We start from the raw sequence: 19,654 nt of genomic DNA, 5'->3' as shown, positions 1-19,654 counted from the left end.
TTCATTACTCCCCATACCCTGGCAGGGAATGGGGGTGACTGTGCAGCAGTGCCTGGTGCTGGAGAGAAAGATGACAGGAGTGTGAAGAGGATGGTGAGCAGTCTGTGATCCACTTCCTCTAGAAGACTCCACTCCCTCATCGGAGTATCTCTTCATATTACCAAGCACCTTGAATAGGTCAGAGTACTCTTGACCTATTATCCTCTAGAAACTTATGGCCATACTTAAACATGTGTCTTACTAATTCTCTAAGAGTTCTTAATCCAATCAAGCCAACCATCAAAATTAACAACTCCAACTCTGGCCCAGTAGTCGACACTCAGACATAACCCCTTATATTACGACAATCAGCTCCTAGCTTCACAAAACGTCTGTGCCTGCCTCATCATGCAAAATCTATTTAATCTGTCCCCATGGGTCTTCAGTTAATGGTTTCAATATTCAAAAGCCTTAGTTCAAAATCTTCATTAAGAATCAAAGCAAACTGTAAGACCAGATGAAATCTGAAACAAAATCATACACTTCCAGTGAACCATGGAGTGAAGTAAATATTCTTATTTCAAAAGAGAGGATCCGGCGTTACAGAAAGAAAAGATCTCTTAGGTGAGATCAAACACAGGAGGAGAAACAGTCAAGCCTGTAGTTCATGCACAGCACTGAGAGTGTCCTGTGTAAGCTGGGAGCACTTGATTTTGTGCTACGTAGGAGACATGGTGAATACATCATATTTAGTTTTATTATGATAGAATTATGTTCATGAAAAATGAATATTCTCACTGAAGCGGAACTGTTCAAGTTTCTTTTATTTTGTACTTAAAAGTTTTCAATCCATCTGATTTCTGAGTAGCTGTTTATGCTTCCAAAACAATGTTGCTTGAATTATAACATAGAAAATAAAGACAATTTACTACAATGAATGTGCCAAAAAGAAACTATAGACCATTACACATGTCCACACACCAGGATTTGGCATGAGCCAGGCTTTGGCATGAGCTGGAACTTCCAAACATCTATTTTTTTTTTTTTTGATTTGTCATAAGGAGAAACCTTGTTTATCTAGAAAAGATTTGTCACATTGTTTTTGTTTTGTGGTCATCACATTCACAAACAGTAACATCCAGGGAACTTCACAGGGATGACACACAGGAAAGGCTATGGCACATAATTTATATTCAATAAGTTATGTGCTTCCTGTTTTGGTCACATTGCCATTCAATAGACTAGAATAAGTGTACTCACAACAGGCTGAACCCAAAATTTCGCTGTAGCTGGATTTTTGCGTCAACATTCTGTCCCTGGACCTCAAATAAGGCATTTGAGAAGCAATTTCTTAGAAAATCTAGAAGCTGACTATTTCAGATTTTCTTCCATATTTAAAAAAACATAAATTTTAAAAAATGACAGAGATAGAGCAATATTCTCCTTGCAAAGAGAATGGTACTAATATCTCCAATAGCATGTTCCTAAGACTAACTGGGTAGGGGGGGTTATTATTGAAAATGAGGGTTCCAATTTTCTTGATAGATTCCATTTACCAAAATTAAATTAAGATCAGGTAAATAGATTAAAAAGTCCTATATCCCATAAGGAAAGAGGAGCGGTCATCAAAAGTCTCCCTTCCAAAAAAAATAGCCCAGGGCCAGATGGTTTCAGTGCAGAATTCTATCAGACCTTCAAAGAAGTTCTAACTCCAATTATCTTCAAACTATTCCACAAAAACAGAAGGAATATTTCCAAACTCTATGAAGCCAGTCACCTTGATAACTAAACCAAACAAAGACCCAACCAAAAAAGAGAACCTCAGACCTATCTCTCTTATGAACATTGATGCAAAAATACTCAACAAAATACTTGCCAACCGAATCCAAGAACACATAAAATATATCATCTACCATGACCAAGTAAGCTTCATCCCAGGCATGCAGGGGATATACGGAATATACGGAAACCCATCAATGTAATCCAGAATATAAACAAACTGAAGGAGAAAAAAAACACATGATTATTTCCTTAGATGCCAAAAAAGCATTTGACAAAATCCAACACGTATTCATGTTTAAAGTCTTGGAGAGATCAGGGATACAAGGCACATACCTAAACATAGTAAATACAATAAACAGCAAGCCTATAGCCAACATCAAACTAAATGGAGAGAAACTTAAATCAATCCCACTGAAATCAGGGACAAGGCAAGGCTGCCCACTCTCTCCATATCTCTTCAACATAGTACTTGAAGTCCTAGCTAGAAAAATAAGACAACTAAAGGAGATCAAGGGGATACAAATAAGAAAGGAAGAAGTCAAAGTATCACTATTTGCAGATGATACGATAGTAGACATGAGTGATCCCAAAAAATCATCCGGAGAACTCCTTCATTTGATAAACACCTTCAGCAAAGTGGCTGAATACAAAATCAACTCAAAAAAAAAAAAAAAACAAAACCTCAGTAGCCCTCCTGTATACGAAAGACAAAAGGGCTGAGAAATTAGGGAAACTACACCATTCAAAATAGCCGCTAATAACATAAAGTACCTTGGTGTGTCTCTAAATAAGTAAGTGAAACCTGTTTGGAAAAAAACTTCAAGTCTCTGAAGAAAGAAATTAAAGATGTCAGACATGAAAAGATCTCCTTTTGCTCTTGGATTAGTAGGACTAAAAAAGTGAAAATGGCCATCCTGCCAAAAGCAATCTACAGATTCAATGCAATCCCCATTAAAATACCAACACAGTTCTTTACAGACCTTGAAAGAAAAATTCTCAATTTCATATGACAAAACAAAAAACCCAGAACCACCAAAACTATCCTGTACAATAACATAATGGTGGATCAGTTGAATTGAATAGAAGACTCAGAAATAAACTACACACCTACAGATACTTGATTTTTTACAAAGAAGCCAAAACCATACAATGGAAAAAAAAAAGTTAGCATCTTCAACAAATGGTGCTGGTCTAACTGGATATCTATGTGTAGAAAGTGCAAATAGATTCATCTTTATCACCCTGCACAAAACTAAAATTCAAGTGGATCAAAGACTTCAACATAAAACCAGACACACTATAAACCTGTTAGAGGAAAAACTGGGGAAGAGGCTTGAACTCATTGACACAGGCGAAAATTTCCTGAACAGAACACCAACAGCACAGGCCCTAAGATCACCAATCAATAAATGGGACCTCATGAAACTGAAAAGCTTCTGTAAAGCAAAGGACACTGTCATCAGAACAAAACAACAGCGTACAGACTGGGAAAGGATCTTCACCAACCCTATATCTGACAGAGGGCTGATATCCAGAATATATAAAGAACTAAAGAAGTTGAAAAGCAATAAACCAAGCAATCCAATTGAAAAATGGGGCACGGAGCTAAACAGAATTCTCAATAAAGAAATAGAGAATGGCAGCAAAACAGTTAAAGAAATGCTCAATAATCAGGGAAATGCAAATCAAACAACCCTGAGATTTCAACTCCACCTATCAGAATGGGTAAGATCTAAAACTCGAGCAACAACACATGCTGGAGAGGCTGTGGAGAAAGGGGAACCCTTCTCCATTGCTGGTGGGAATGTAAACTGGTAAGTCACTTTGGAAATCAATCTAGCACTTTGTCAGACATTAGGAATATGGCTACCTCAAGATCCAGCTATACCACTCCTAGGCATATATACAAAAGATACTCAAGTATACAACAAGGACTTTTGCTCAACCATGTTTGTAGCAGCTCTATTCGTAATAGCCAGAATCTGGAAACAACCCAGATGCCCCTCAACTGAGAAATGGATACCGAAATTGTGGTACATTTACACAATGGAATACTACTCAGCAATTAAAAACAAGGAAATCATGAAATTTGCAGGCAAATAGTGGGAAATAGAGAAGATCATCCTGAATGAGGTTTCCCAGACGCAGAAAGACACACATGGTATATGCTCACTTATAAGTGGATATTAGATATATAATACAGAATAAACATACTAATATCTGTACACCTAAAGAAGCTGAGCAAGAAGGAGGACCCTGGGTAAGATAATCAGTCCTCACTCAGAGAGGCAAACAGGATGGACATTGGAACAGTGAGAAAACAGGGAATAGCACAGGAACCTAACACAGAATCCCTCTGGAATACTCTACTCAACAGGGCATCAAAGCAGATGCTGAGACACACAGCCAAACTTTGGGCAGAGTGCAGGGAATGAAAGAAGGGGGAGATGAAAGACTTGGAGGGATTGGAGTCCCACAAGGAGAGCAACAGAACCAAAATATCTGGGCACAGGGGTCTTTTCTGAGACTGATACTCCAACCAAGGACCATTCATAGAGATAACCCAGAACCCCTGCACAGATGTAGCCCATGGCAGCTCAGTGTCCAAGTATTTCCCTAGTAATGGGAACAGGAACTGTCTCTGACATGAACTCAGTGGCTGGCTTTTTGATCACCTCCGCCTGAGGGAGATCAGCCTTACCAGGCCACAGAAGAAGACAATGCAGCCAGTCCTGATGAGACCTGATAGGCTAGCGTCAGATGGAAGGGGAGAAGGACCTCTCCTATCAGTGGACTTGGGGAAGGACATAGGAGGAGATGAGGGAGGGAGGGTGGATTTGGGAGTGGATGAGGGAAGGAGCTACAGCTGGGATACAAAGTGAATAAACTGTAATTAATAAAAAAAATAACTAAATTTAAAAAGTAGAATGATAGGCTTCATAGCAGTAAGTTACCTTTGGGAGAAGGCACCCAATGAAAACAAAGAGGTACTCAGAGTAGCTTCAAAGACAGAGCTTTTAAGGTAGGGTTTTGCAGATGTAGGTGCTCATGGGATCATACATAAAACTGTTTTCTTATCTTTGTCCAGGAAACTGGCCTAGGAAAGAAGGATTTTGCATTTAAATGCAACATCTTATTGTCTGTTGTCAGTGACTACGTCTTTGAATACTAAGGTTTGTGCATAGTTACTATGTAAGCTTCTAAAGTGATCTTGAAAACCGTGCGTTATTACTTTGGCTAAGCCGATCATCAAGATCACACAGGATCAAATGCCTTTGAACTTCCAACATATTTAACAACTTCCAATATCAAATCGAAAGTTAAATCCTCTCAATTTTGAGCTAATGGGAGTTTCTAGAAGGCCACTGGAATCTCAATGTAATTTATCCCTCACCTTGTGAAAAACGATGTTAAATTAATTAGGTTTATTTGACATGTCAGGTTACACGGGAATCACTGTCAAACAGGAAGGCAAAGCTAACATTCCTCTAGGTTAAGTTTACAGGTGTTGCTGATGTTGTATTATTCCATTCCTGAACAGGTCATAGTGTGTGATCAGTCATAATTTTGCCTACTGTGTTAAAGCACTGCGTTCTACAAAAACAAATTCTCCATCAAGGAAGTTGAAAGCAAAACAAAATAACAACAACAAAAGCAAAACAAAAAGAAAATGTGGCTTCCTAGGCATGCCTAATGGCATTCTGATTTTCCCAGATATCTGGGAACCTACATTTTAATGAGAACCCCCTGCACATGTCTCCTCTACCTGACAGATTTTGAGAATCATCTGCACAGCAGCTACACATAAGAGCACGGCTGCCAGCCTGTCATGGAAATTTGCCTTGCCCTGGATTACCTCAGGGCTTAAGCTAATTTACACAAAAACAAGTTATCTTAGTGGTGAATACACTCTTCTAAACTACAATAGCAAAAGAGCAAAATTCAAATAGCGTTATCCTGAAGATTAAAATTCTTAAAACAGGATCTACAGATTTTGATTAGGAAACTACCAAGAAATACAGGATAGTCTGTCCCACCAGGAAAATATTTACGTGAAGTTATCTAGAACATATATGAATTTAAAGTTTCAAAATCAATAAAGGATTTTGATTTTAAAGTAACTGTAATATATCTGACAGGAATTGCTCACAATTTTCTCCTGGGTTAGATAAGAACTACGCAAGACTGAAATTCAAATAATCTGAGCACTAAAATGTCATTAGTAAAAGTAGGACATAAAACAAAGTTTTCCTAACTATATTCTATCAAGTTATTAATAATGAAAGTATTTACCTAGGTGATTTCAACACTCAATCTTACAAATATATATTTGTTAAAAAACCAACTTCTAAGATTTTTGTGGTTACGATTGTTAAGAGATGTGTTCATTTTCAATTTCAGCTTTGTTTTTAAATTCTTTGTTATGATGTTAATATTTATTAGTACTATTCATACAGAAAAAGATTTTATGTTTGAGAGTTGATATACTCCTCTATGCCTGCATATGTGTAGAATAGCCTTTAAAATCCTTTCTAATACTAACTGATCATAAATTTGCCTGAAATAAAAATAACCTATGCTGTCACCTCCTCCTGAGGGAGGAGCAGCCTTACCAGGCCACAGAGGAGACAATACAGCCAGTCCTGATGAGACCTGATAGGCTAGGGTCAGACAGAAGGGGAAGAGGACCTCCCCTATCAGTGGACTTGGAGAGGGAGGGTTATGGGAGGAGATGAGGGAGTGAGGGTGGGATTGGAAGGGAATAAGGGAGGGGCTACAGCTGGGATACAAAGTGAATGAGCTGTAATTAATAAAAACAAAAACAATAAATATAACCTGTGCTATCTTTATGCATTTTAATATTTATACCGAGTCCCCGTATGCACTGAGAAAGTCTTGAAATCAAATCTTTGAAGGACAGTTCAGAGTCCACATACAGTTCAGAGTGGCTGTGCTGTGAACTGTCCCCTCAGAACCGTGAGCCACAAACAGTTGCCCAAGTGTACAAACACGCTGGACCTTCCCAGGTAAAGCAATGAAAGAGAAAGCAAATCAGAGACGTATACTTGTAGCCAATAGTTCATGTTCCAAGAATAAATGTCCCCCTTGAAAAGCTATATCTGTAAAGTGCTCATGGAGAACCCTAACCAGCATACTTCACCACCCAGCCTGCGGTATACTGAGCACAATGCTCAGCCCGCCCTCAAGCAGAACAACACGAAGGGTCATATTCATTGATTGTCACTCTGAAGTCTTTGTTATCGTCACACTTGTATTTTTCTAATCACACTCGGACTTGGAAAGATGTTTTGGGGTCGGGAATTGTTACTGCTTAGAGATTTCACTAAATAAACAAAAGCAAAAAGTCCAGACGACAAAGTTTGGTACATGTATGTCACAAGGTGAGCCTTATGTGTGTGTCTAATAAAACCCCCAAGCAACAAAAAAATTCTGTACTTTCCATATTAAAGTGAAATCCATATTAAAGTGAGTTCTGTGCTCTACAAAGAGGTAATTGAATCACAGCCAAGAGCCCAGCTAGAACTTCCACGTCTGGCTTGACTAGAGGGCTCTGCTTTGGTTTGAGTTGGAAATCCCCCAGCAGGCATTTCGAACACGCCCCTGGCTTGTGGGGCTAATTTGAGGACCCTGAAGGCCTTAGTAGGTAGGTGGAGTCTGGGAGGCAGGAGTAAGATGGACCTTTGGATGGGGCCGCTTCTCATCCTGGCCTGCTTGCTGAAGGCCACCGTGAACGCTGCCATAGTCAAGGTCATTCCTGCAGCCACACATCCTCCTCCAAGACAGGCAGACGTTTCTCTGAAACTGGGGGCCAAAATACACACTTGCCCTCTTAGGCTGTTCTGTCAGGTACTTCGCCCTTCTCTCTGAAGCCGTTTCAGTCACAAGCAGGTTACCCTGGTCACGTAGATGCTGTTTAACAAGTCTAAGAGTTCATCCTGTTAATTTAGGAATGCAAACTGAGACAGAGATAAAGTTGCCCCTGACAAAGAACGCCACTGAAAATTCCAGGGCTGGTTTTCACGGATCTAGTTTAAAGGCAATACCTAGTATTGACAGTAGTGAAATGTTCCGATGGCCACCTAACCTTATACCTTAAAAAAAAAAATCTAAACTAATAATGTAGGTTGTGCTTCCAACAGTTTAGCCAAGGCCATGATATTCTAAATGCAGTAGCTTCGGAAAAGCCAGCACCCACCTGCCTTGCAAGAAGGCAGACTTGAAATCACTCCAAGTTCCATGACTTAGTAGAAGAATGCTGTCAAACACATTGCTTGACCTCTCTAAATTTTAGTTCCTAATCTGACAAGAGACAGTCATACCAAAGTACCCAGTGATCACTGAGTATTTATTCTATAAACAGAAGACACCCTCTTACAAGTGGCAAAGCTTGAGTCACAACAAAAGCCAGCCCCTGGGAAGGAGTTCCAGAGAGGTAAGGCACCTGTAGGGGACAGAGTTAAACCTCAGTGTGTTGAGCTGAAGACACTTTTCTTGGTAATCAGTTTGCCCTAGGGCCCATAACACTTTCCTCCCTGATGTCGTTGGGGACCAGAGATGCTGTATGTAAATTATCTCTCATTGTGCCTTGTCTTACCGGATGATGCTTATTGTTATTGGTATCGCCACTGGGATTTGGTCAATGATATAAGCACAATGATATAAGCCCTCTTCATCTCTGCCTGCAGAGTATGGACGGACTACTAAAGACGCTAACACACTAGCAGGATTTGTGAGAGGCCTTACAGCCAGGGGAAGGAGAGAGAAGCTTCACACTGCTGGGTGAGGAGGCCTCACTAAGTGTGGTATCAGGCTAAGTCGGCATCAGGCTTTGAACTGGGAGAGGTGACCTTAGCAGGCCGGTGTGCTGAGAAGACATATCCAACAAGTACTGTAGCAGAAAGCAGCCGAGGGTGTGGGCAGGGCAGTGGCTGAGTCATCGGATGCCACCCGCCAGCGCCCAGGTGAGTGTGGGTTCTTCTGCCAAGTGCATTCCTGGGCGAAGCTTTGATCTGGGGTTGCTTCAGGCCCGTGAGGTTGGCAGTACAACAGGGCCCTCTACAGGCCTCTTGGTAGTTAAACTCCTCAGAGAATTGAGGTGAGGAAAGACCTTCCCATTAATCCAAAAGGCCAAGTTGGCAGGCTTAAAGGTTCCCAGGAACCTTGAGTTGGCACCAGAGGCCGATTGCTGTTGAGCACAAACACCTAACCAAAGCCATCCAAGAAGACACAGTTTCTTGCCTCCTCTTCACAGGAAAATACCTTGATTTCTAAATGTGGGACTGATTTAAAACCAACACACGGAAGCCAAAGGAAATAATGTCTGTGGGTGGGATCTGCCTGATAGCCTTCCCATTTTCTGCATGTCTTATAGCCAGGAGGGGAAGAGGGAAGTCATCTTTACAGTCTAACTTCTCCATTTAACATCTTCTCCAAAGGACCCCATGAAGTCAAACAGGCCCAGAACTGCACGAGAACCCTGTTAATCAGAGCGACAGCCATTGCGCAGACAGTTTTCATATCTCTAGTTATTGTCTTAACCTAATCCACCATAATTTACTGTTTTTTCTCTAAGGGGCAGTTCGGGAAGGGAAGGTAATGGAGAGAAAGAGGGTTTCTACTTAATTCTACGAACAACTTGGAGGCTTCACTTCTGATCTCCTGTATCACCAAGCCCAGTCAGGTACACCCAGGGAAGTTAACAATGCCAGATAATACAGAAAATGTGGAATTCTCTCAAGTGACCTCTTTATCCCTTGAGTCCTGAGGATAAATCAGGCTTTATTTCCAGTCTTCAGTCTCCAAAGTCTCACCTGCCAGTAGGCTCTTCACTTTTGTACTGGTCCCACCCTGAGTTTGGCATGCATATCTTAATCTGATGATGACAGGGAATTTCTGTGGTTGATCCCTGACAAAGGCTATTACATATAAAGAAAAGAACTCTATCATTTGTAGATCACCTGGCTACTTATCTTAGGTTCACCAAGGAGTTAACCTGCAACACGAATTTTCCATACACTCTTGGGAAACATCGTCTAGGCTATGGTACGGACGAAAGAGCTGAAAGCTGTGTGTCCTTGAACAAGTCTCCACAATTAAACGTGTGTCTGTTGGGTTAATTAAAACAATGCTTCCAAAGCCTGGTAAATGCCCATAAATGATTGCACGAGAGCACTAGCATGCCTCTGTGATTTGTTAAAGAAATATTGATTCAACACTTTTGTGCAACTTTAAAGGTCTAGAGATGTCATTCTTTCCAGAAAGATCTGCAGCTTAATTTGTTGGTGGTGGTGGCATTTGTTTGTTTGCTTGTTTGTTTTTTGGGTTTTTTTGAGACAGCGTTTCTTTCTGTAGCCTTGGTCGTCCTGGAACAGTCTTTGTAGAGAAATTTGTTGTTTTTAATTTTGTTATATTTGTTGTGTTGTTTTGTTTGTTTGTTTTGTCTTTGAGATAGTCTAGGTAAGTGACCCAAGCCGGCCTTGGAGACTTGAGATTGCCCCTCCTCTTTCTAAAGCGCTGGAATACAGACCACCACTAATACTGCTTCTCATTAAGGGGAGGATTAGCCACAGGATTAGCTGTGGCTGCTTGCCTTTGATCCTAACTGCACTTTAATCTAGGTACCTGTGCTCCTGTATATGAGGCATAAGAATGAGAAAGAAAGGCCATGAGGTGTTCAGGTAAGACTTGACAGCGCAAGGCAATTCACCTCCTTATCATGTCATCGCATTCCAGTCCCCAGCAAGCTGTTTCTTCAGAAGCAGCACGTATGGGCCACAATCTTTCATGCTTAGGTTATGGAGGGAGGTGAACCAAAACAAAATCACACATTTTTGAAAACATGTGTCTGCTCAAAATTGGAGTTCACTAGCTGGTCGGAGTCTCCCACAGTCATCAATTGATTTGATTAACAGGAATATCATCAAGGGCTTGAAAGGCATGCCATTAGATGTGCCACCGGATAGACCTGGGCCAAGGTTTGGACTGAAATGTGGACTCACCCAGATTAACAGTGCCAGACTCTGACAAATTCAATTTCAACACTTCCACTGCATCTTGGCAGATGCTCAGATCTGATGTCACTAGCCAATGATGTAAGCCAGAAAGAGTGGTATTTTGCAACAGAGATTCTGGTCACCCTTCCCATGAGTGTGTGTTGTAAGCTATCAATATTTATATCATACACAGATAGCATGTAACATTTTGTAATGTAGTTAGATAACTTACCCACAAGTACTCTGCAGACATGACTCGTCCTTGGGTTCAACGTCAACAATTGCTGATGTTTGTCTTATTATTTTGTTAAGACTTTTTTTTTCAATTAAACATAATGAGGGGAAATCTTATTGACGTCACCAAAATGGACATGTCAAAATTAAGGGATTAGATCTGCACAGTGGCAGGAAATTCTAAAAGATGGATTCATTTATAATTTCACCCAATGAAAACACGGTTACAGAAAAAGCTAACTTGGGGTATAGGGACAAGCTATTGTAAATCATTTTTTGTGAAGCTAGTGCTTGGTATGGCTAAAGTTATAGGGTTTGGCTTACCCCTACCATAGTCTAAAGCATGAAGAAGTACTCACGTATGTGGCTGACCTAAGAATGCACTCTCAAAGAACAGACGGGCAGACACAGAAGAGGCTAAAAGAGAATGAAAGAAGATGAACTTCTTGCACTGTTTGGTTTTGTCATGGACGCCAGAAACATGTCATCATACCTTCCATCTCCATAGTGAAAAATCTAGTTCTGAGGTCAAGTCTTGGCTATTTTGTGCTCAGAATCTTTTTGTATATGTGTTTCAGTTTCCCCATGTGTACAGATACTGCCAGATGGCTCCTTAGGCAGGCCAGAGAGCCTTTTCTGCCAGAGCAACCCCAGCAGGTGGAAGATCACAAGACCATTTTATACAATAGCCCCTAAACAGGTATGTTTCATCAACTGTGGTCGAGAATTCTGTGTCGTTCTGCTGGGCGTGTTTTATAGTGCTAAGGAATAGCACTGTGTGAGTGAAGAAGACTGAATGTGCATTACTGGTTTTTCGTTTGGTTTTGGTTTGGTTTGGGTTAACATTTCGATTTGGCTGTCCGAAAGTCATAGGTCTCTGATGGTCTAATTTTGGGTTGCTGTGTCTGAACCGGGTAATCAAGTGTGTGTGACCATGTCTGGCATCACTTCCCCAGAGGTTCAGGGGCAGTGAACCTCCTCAAGAGGTAGGTCAATTGAAAGTAGACCTCCTGTATTTCTTCCTGGACTCTCCTTGCTCTGTTACAGCTTTTTAAAATGCCCAGGAAGAGGTAGCTTCTTTCTAGGTGTGGTTGCCAGGGTCACTGGGTGGAACCACACTCCCCACCCCTTGGTGTGATGTAACCTTGCACATGCAGAAAGTGCTGACATGCAAAGCAGCCACATTACATTCTTTCTGGAAGAAAAACAAAGCCAAGGAAATACCTTCTCTCAAAGGAAAGCAGGATGTACTACACTTAAGGAGTGGATGAAAAGCTATAATACGTCCATGGGGCTTAAGACTAGTTGCTACTGTAATGATATTCAGGTCTGATTTTCTTTTACTTAATCTCAAGTTCAAATTGCCCTGCTTATGAGAAAAAGAAATAAGCCCAGACTTCTAGATTAAATCCATAAAGAAAAGACAGCAGCTGTTATTACTTTGTTATTTCATTTTGTATTTCCTTTCAAAATAAATTATTATGTTACAAACTGAACATTACAATATAAACTAAGGATAATATTCAGAGGTATTTTGCGGTTAGAGATGGGGGTTGATAATGGCAGCATTGAGATAATCTCACCTGTCATAGGAGGCTTTTTTTTCCTTCTCCTATACTTCAAATTTAGAGCTACAAGGGCCTTGTAGAAAGTGGAACCAAAGCCCAAAGAAAGTTAGAGACTTTCCCAAGATTGGATCATGTAGCAGAAACACAATTCAAGAGAGGGATCATGATTTCTAAATAAGTATTTCTACCATTATTCCATTTTTACATATGTGCATATATATTAATCAATCAATCAATCAAAAATAATAAACATTCCACATGCTGTTGCTCCTATGTATTGTTTTCAGTTTCCATTTGGGGATCAATTTGTAGGCTTTTAGTCACTAGGTGAATTCTAGGACTTGAAATGATGGGCACCAAGTGAGCATTCCAGCAAAAGGAAGATGATGAGCAAAAGCAGCAGGGGACAGATGAGCCCAACACAGGTTTTAGAATCCACACAGAAACAGCTGCTTTGTCTCCTTTGGGCTGGCTGTCCAGGTGACTTTCATTTCTCAGGAATCGACTTGCTGATTCCCAAATCCACAGATAAAATTTGTGAACTGTTGTCATAAGCAGGATATGATTTATGCTTGCCTTAAATACTCCGCTTTCTCTCAGTAGTTTAGGTTCAATGCATTTTTTTGGTTCACTGAAGGAGCCATTCATTGGTTTCATCTAAAAGTTGATACCAAATTCCCTGAAATACCATGAGGACAGAAGGAATTAGGTGCTTTGAGACAGGTGGCCCAAAATGTTGAGTGCATGAGGAACCCAGGAGTGGCATTACTTTGACAATGAAAATGAAAACTCACATCTGAGATGGTCAGAAGCATGAGACAAGTTTCCCTACAGTGACAAGAACCACCCAATGACAAACCCCAAGGTAGGGTTGTGAACTTGGCTTCTGTTACTGTAGCTCATTCACATAGCTTCCATGGCACCCAAAGATGGCCAAAGCTAAGAACCAGCGTTGAATTATTGCATTGCGATCCAAACCTCCATTATTTTCAAGTTAGCTTCATCACATTTTGAATCAGCTAAAGAGCTCCATTGGAGTCCCCGTTGCTTTTGACAAATGACTTGACGAATGTGCCCTGTGAGGTCTCACAATGGTCTCCCTGCGGAGCAGATGGTGTAAGGTGATTTGAGACTTAGACACCTAAAACAGAGAGAACAATTGGTTTCCATAAGAGTGATGTCTGTGTTGATCGTTACGGATTACACGTATAAGGGTGCTGCAGTAGCAGTTGCTTTCAATACTCTACCTAGATGCCAGTTTTCTACTGGCGGATGTCTTCCTCAGTAGCAGGAAGTAACCCATGCACAGTAGCATCCTCCTCTAGAGGATTATCCACAGCCAGCAATGTGCCTTGCCAACGGGTTACTAAGATTGTAAGACCCCAATTCCTACCCTGCTGTCATCATCATGACTCATGGTGGACTGACACAAGATATTAAAGCCCAGAGTGACTCCTCTTTGTGATGGGTCTATGATGTCATCAACATTCTCTCTCTTCCTGTGGGATCAGGCCAAGATTACAGTGGAGCTGTAGCCAGCTTTGGGCTGTGTTGTCTGCTTTCCTTAGCTTACTACATGTTTTTCTCTTAGATGCCACCATACAACCACCATACTCAGAATCAACTCCATTTCAGACTTTTCTTCTAGAGAACCTGACTTTCCACACCCAGATCTTCTACAGATCTTCCCCACTCCTTCTCCTTCTTCTCATTATTTTTCTTCATCTCTTTGACAAACATAAAGCTAATATAACACAAATTCAATTCTTCCATAAGCATTTATTAAGCAAAACAAACTTGTTTAATTTTGGTCACAGAATTGTAGTCATTTTTGTTGAAATGAGACTAGTAAAAGTATCACCAGAGAAATATATTTGTTCTTAATGTGCCTCTCATTAAATCTTGACTTTTTTATGTGTGGGTTTAAGGAACAAAAACTAGTGTGGGGAAACTAGAAATAATATGATATATACATAACTAATGTTAATTGTCCATAGATTAATTTCTTAATTTTGGGATTTTAGCAGTAAAGAGTTTTGCTGGAAAAGAATTCTCCCTGATGTCTAGGGAGAAAGCCCATCCTTGTCACACATTTTTTTTTTCATGGAATACTCATTTCTTAACTTTTTTACTCAACAATATTTGTGCATGGTTGACACTAAATGTATAATCATCAGTAAAAATAGATTTAATCTCTGCCTTCTAGAGGTTTTCTGCACTTCCCAATTATAACATTGACTCAAGAAAACATAGGTAACAAGAAAGGAAACTTTAAATTCACACTGTTCTATTGCATCAGAAGGTTTTTTTTTTTTTTCAACCACTTGCCTGGGTTCATGAAAAGGCACCAAAAATGTTACAAAGGGTCTTTTCAGACACATATAGCAGCAGCAGAGACTCAGTAAATATTTGTTAAGTTAACACACGCAACCAATTTAATGCTTGTCTTTTCCATACCTTTTTCTTACGTAGCAATAGAAGACAGCAAGAAAAGCACTCATCAACAATCCGACTCCAATCCCAATCGCAATGTATTTTTCATAAGAATCCACAGCATATGAGGTTAGGGTCAAATGCTCACACCTTTCTCCCGTATAACCAGTAAAGCATCTTTAAAGAGAGAAGAGAATACACACCTGTAAAGCCTACAGTGACAGAAGTACAAACAGATGATGCATTTCAAAGAGTGAGAAAAGAGAGAAATTTGCAGAGGTGCATGGGAGCCAGTCCATTAACAGAACAGCCTGAAGTTGGCCACAGTCACTCCAGTGAGGCTTCACATACTCGCTCATTGCTAGGAGGGAAGGCAGAGTGCTGGTCAAGAAGTTGAGCAAGTCAGTGGCCAATCAAATTAAATTAAAAAATGCGGTCATGGCAGCTCCGGGACTTCATCTTCCTGAAAAGATGTTCTCGGGGCAGTCTGTCTCATCATGGAAACCGGAGAAAGTTCAAGGCCACCTTTGCATCTTTTTAGAGCTGCAGCTACTGATTCAAGAGTTGTAGGACATTAAAGGCAGCATTGCTAAGAAGCTCCAGACTCCGTGCATGCCATAGCCTGGGAACCACAGTTTTGAGTAATATGGATAAGCAGTTTAAGAAGAAGACTTCTTCATATTCAAACACGATGGGCGGTTACATTTAGATCAAGCACTCTTTGCCCCCATTCTCTTGACATTTCATCATCCTATTCTTTTTTAATTATTTTTGAGATTATGATATAATTACATCATTTCTCCCATTCCTCTCCTCCCTCTGCCTTTCCATCTACTGAAGAGGAATATGGAATTTGCTGTGAGACTAAGTGTCCTAGAAATGGAAGAAGCAACACCTGTGAGGTCTCACCAACATGGCCGCTTAAACATGACATGAACGAGAACATCAACAGACAAGCTACTGTGGACTAGGGCTGAGGAAGGGCTCAGGATGTCTCAAGCTTACACAAAGAGCTATAGATAACTAAGGAATGCTGAGAGAAGGAGAAATAGTCTTCACCACGGAAATGCAAACCGAATGGCTAACAAGCACTAATTTTCCTGGGCAAGACAGAGCCTTCATCTTCTTCTGTCTCTAAGACTTGCTAAATTATTTTCAGTTACCTGCAAATGGCTTTCTTCAGCTCATGGTGGAATGCACACACTCCGTTAATGCAGTAACTATTATGGTCTTCCAGACAAGGGTGGGAGAACTTCAAAGCTACAGGCCCTTCCATGTAGTCAGCTAGAAAAAAAAAAGGAGATACATTAATTAACAGTTCAGTGTGCCCTGCTTTCATATTACACGTTCAGTTTATCTGTAAAGAGACTTTTTATTTTAAGAACATTTTAGGTACTTTGTCCTTTGAAATGTGGATTTGGGGGGTGGAGGTGGAAGGTGTTTTGTCCTTCATGTCTCTACATACGCTGTTAATTAATTATAGGGTGGAGGTGGATTAATGATGGTCCCATTCTTGAGAAGCTACATAATAAGACATGGCAACGAGTTGGTCAAAAGGTGGCAGCATTGGTTCTAGCTTAGGAGGTAATTTTGAACAATGTTTCCCAGACTTGTACCCAATGCTAATTAGAACAAAAGGCGGCATATCACTTTGCATCTCCCCTGCCCTGACAGGGTGGCACCTGGGGAGACCTGGATGAAACTTTGCTCTATAATGAGACAGCTGTTTATTCCCTCTCTAGAGGAAAGAAAGAGAACTCCCTCTTTCACTCTTCCACAAACTGCCAGGAGGTGCTAATTAAAGCGAGGACATTTCCATTGACTGACCAGAGAGGACTGCTCTGATGGATAGAAGAAGAGGGAACCAGTCGGGGGCTCAGGTGGGAACACCAGATCTTCGTGGTTAAATGGTATTGTGGAGAGGTGGCTTTAAAGCTATGAAAGGGTGGGAGAGGAAACAGACTTTTCTTTCTTTTGTTCCAACACTGCAAAAATGACTACAGAAACCTCCTCAGGGGACACCCATGTCAGGACTGGGTGCTCTAGAAAATCGTCTGAATTTCAGGATGCTACTGGTTCTGGCATGCCAGACATAACATCTATTGGTACCATCTTTGGTGCTTACGCAATGGGAAAGATTCTTAGGGGAAACCGCATAATTGAATCCTTGTCATTTTTAAACCTTTTAAAAGCAGAATTAGTGGCATATTGGGGTGTATTGAGTGAATAAGGACGCCTCGTCATTATTAGTCATCTCTCATGGTACACGGTATGTGCATTCCTACAGAGGCTTAGAGAATCCTACTTAAGTGTCTTTAGAGAAAAAACAGACCTCAAAACATTCCCTTTGATGTGAAAAATCTATAAATATATATAAATATATAAATCTTTAGATACTAAGGTACCAGCAAGACATCATATCACTTTGATTTGAGAACACACACCACAACTAAAAACAAACAAACAAAAAAAATGACATTCAATTTGCTAACTGTGGTATCTTAAACATAATTTATCCCTTTAGGAATTATTGTGGAGACTGAGAATTTCTCATTCAAGTTGTGCTAAGTTCCTCTTACTTCAAGATTAACCAACGTCATGTAACCAAATCTAAAGAAGTATGAGAATTTGAAGGAAACCATTTCCAAAGAAAAGGCACTCCAGAGAGACTCATTCTTCTCATTCTATAATGTTATAACTCATTCTATAAGGTTAGTTATAACTTCACTAAAACATTTATAAGATAGAAGATGCATATTTTAGGTTAAAAAGCAAAAGGCCAGGTACAACACAGCGACAGATGGACAGATGCTTAGTATGCAGAGGCCCTGGGGTCCATCCCAGCACTGCAACAAAACCAGAAGAAAATACAAAATTTTTCCATAGAGAAAGCAAAGGAAAAATAGAGCATAGCTGCTCCTTTCTTTTCTTATCTTCTGTTGTTACCTAAGTCGAGGATTTCATTTGTAGTTCAGCAGTATGAGAGAGAAAAAGGTAAAAAGTGGAAGTGCTAGAAACATGACTATCACATCTCCACTGAGATGAAACCATGTCTTTAAATTTTCTGCACATTTTGTTTTACAGATTCATGTTCAAAAACCAAATGGACAACACATTTTTTCAGGTGTTTAAAATTATTGGCAAAATGAGGAAAAGTTAGATATTGCTCTCTTTTGTATTTGAAATAAACTACTTGGCTTCATCTGCCTTTATTGGCTAGATCTTGAAATCAAGATAAGGACTTTCTATGTCCTGGTCACAAACTATAGCTTTTACATCAGGGGATGCCTGTGAGAGAGCCATAGTCTTTCAGACACAGGTCTTGACAGACAAGGCGCTTTCCAAGTTCCTCTCTAGTTCAAATAGGTTTGAAAGCTGTGCAACAAAACCATGCTAAAAGAGCCAGAAGCCTCTGTGATATGCACAGGCTTCTGTGCAGGAAATAAATAGATGACCACCATCATAACAAGGCTGGTGGTAAGGAAATTCAGCATATGCTAAAGAGATAGTAAACAACAAGAAAAGACCTTTCCAAAGACGAGGGAAAGCACTGCTTCTTGTAACTATAATTTCTGTGACTGCTAAGCTTATTGTCATGGATTAAAATGCAATGTCTCTCCTGGAGCATGTCAATCATATGCAATTATACCAGGTGCAAATGGGTCACTGGAAGTCAAGCAGAACCCCAGCAGAACCCATGGCTTCTCTCATTCATGAGAGTAGCCGGAAGACAGAGAGTTTTTTTCTCACCCTTGTTTCACCTCCTCCTTCTCAAAAAGGCAACCCTTGGCTGGCAAATCTCCCTGTCACTTCAACTTAGTGTCTTTTTTCTGAAAGAGCTGGTTATCTAATAAACGGTTAAAATCTTTCCAGTTGTCTCTACTACAATGCAGTTTTCTGTCAGAGGTTTCAAAGAAGTCACTTGAAATAGAGTGGAAGGGAGCTACCTTCTGTGTCGTTAGCTGTCCAGTTGCTCTGCTGTGCTGTGCTTGTGGGGATCATGGGCACCTCTGCTTCTTCGGTCAGTGCCGCTGACATTGCTGTGGAAGGGTAAAAACATCTTTCACACGTGAGCCTCCTTCTCCATTGTGCACAAACAACAGATCCAAAGTGGTTCTTATTCTGAGGCTCCCATTTTCTGTTCTGGCTTGATGAAATCCAGAACCTGACAAGGGCAATTCCAGACTGGTTTTTAGCAGTCCCCTTGACAATATTACAATTACAGGACATCGAAATACACTCATTCTTCGGAGAAAGTTTTCTTACATACTAATTCGATCGCCACACAGCTTACTGTAGGACAGTAGCTGCTATCAAGCACACCTCAGTTGCTTAAAGCAAGCACTCAAGACTTTTTAAAAGAAATTCAAAAGAGAAAAAAGAAGAGCATGTGTTCCATGAAAAGCCAGTTGATCCACACATTGCTCATTCTGTTCATTGCTGGGAACAACCTCAAATTCAGAGAAATAAATCTTTACACTTTACAGTGGCACAAAGTTAACAAAACAAAAAGGCAATCCGTACCTTTGAACAGGAGGCAGACTCCAATTGGAAGCTCCAGGGCCATATCTTGTAGCTGGTGAACTTCTTTCTCTGCTCCTCCTAGGCTGCTGGGTGGAGGGTTTTTATTGCACACTCTGAGCC

General features: G+C 40.5%; 1 protein-coding gene across 1 annotated transcript; it reads right to left on the bottom strand.

The window, feature by feature from the left end:
• Window positions 1-12,612: 12,612 nt before the first annotated feature.
• Window positions 12,613-19,644, bottom strand: Epgn (epithelial mitogen). The gene is made up of 5 exons (XM_021662902.2): window positions 19,535-19,644; window positions 18,958-19,050; window positions 16,174-16,294; window positions 15,035-15,187; window positions 12,613-13,718 (listed from the first exon to the last, which is right to left on the bottom strand). Exons 1-5 carry the CDS (start codon window positions 19,575-19,577, stop codon window positions 13,664-13,666), a joined length of 465 nt encoding a protein of 154 aa, XP_021518577.1. The 5' UTR covers window positions 19,578-19,644; the 3' UTR covers window positions 12,613-13,663.
• Between the last annotated feature and the right edge of the window lie 10 nt (window positions 19,645-19,654).

This window comes from Meriones unguiculatus, chromosome 3, assembly GCF_030254825.1.
Source record: "Meriones unguiculatus strain TT.TT164.6M chromosome 3, Bangor_MerUng_6.1, whole genome shotgun sequence".
Lineage (NCBI taxonomy): Eukaryota > Metazoa > Chordata > Mammalia > Rodentia > Muridae > Meriones > Meriones unguiculatus.
This window is presented reverse-complemented; position numbering and strand designations above follow the sequence as displayed.

Coding starts and splice junctions, on each gene's coding strand:
- Epgn (XM_021662902.2), bottom strand. CDS start 19,577: ATGGCCCTGGAGCTTCCAATTGGAGTCTGCCTCCTGTTCAAAG. Junction 19,051..19,534: donor AGTCTGCCTCCTGTTCAAAG/GTACGGATTGCC, acceptor ACCCTTCCACAG/CAATGTCAGCGGCACTGACC. Junction 15,188..16,173: donor CTGAAGAAAGCCATTTGCAG/GTAACTGAAAAT, acceptor CTCTCTTTAAAG/ATGCTTTACTGGTTATACGG.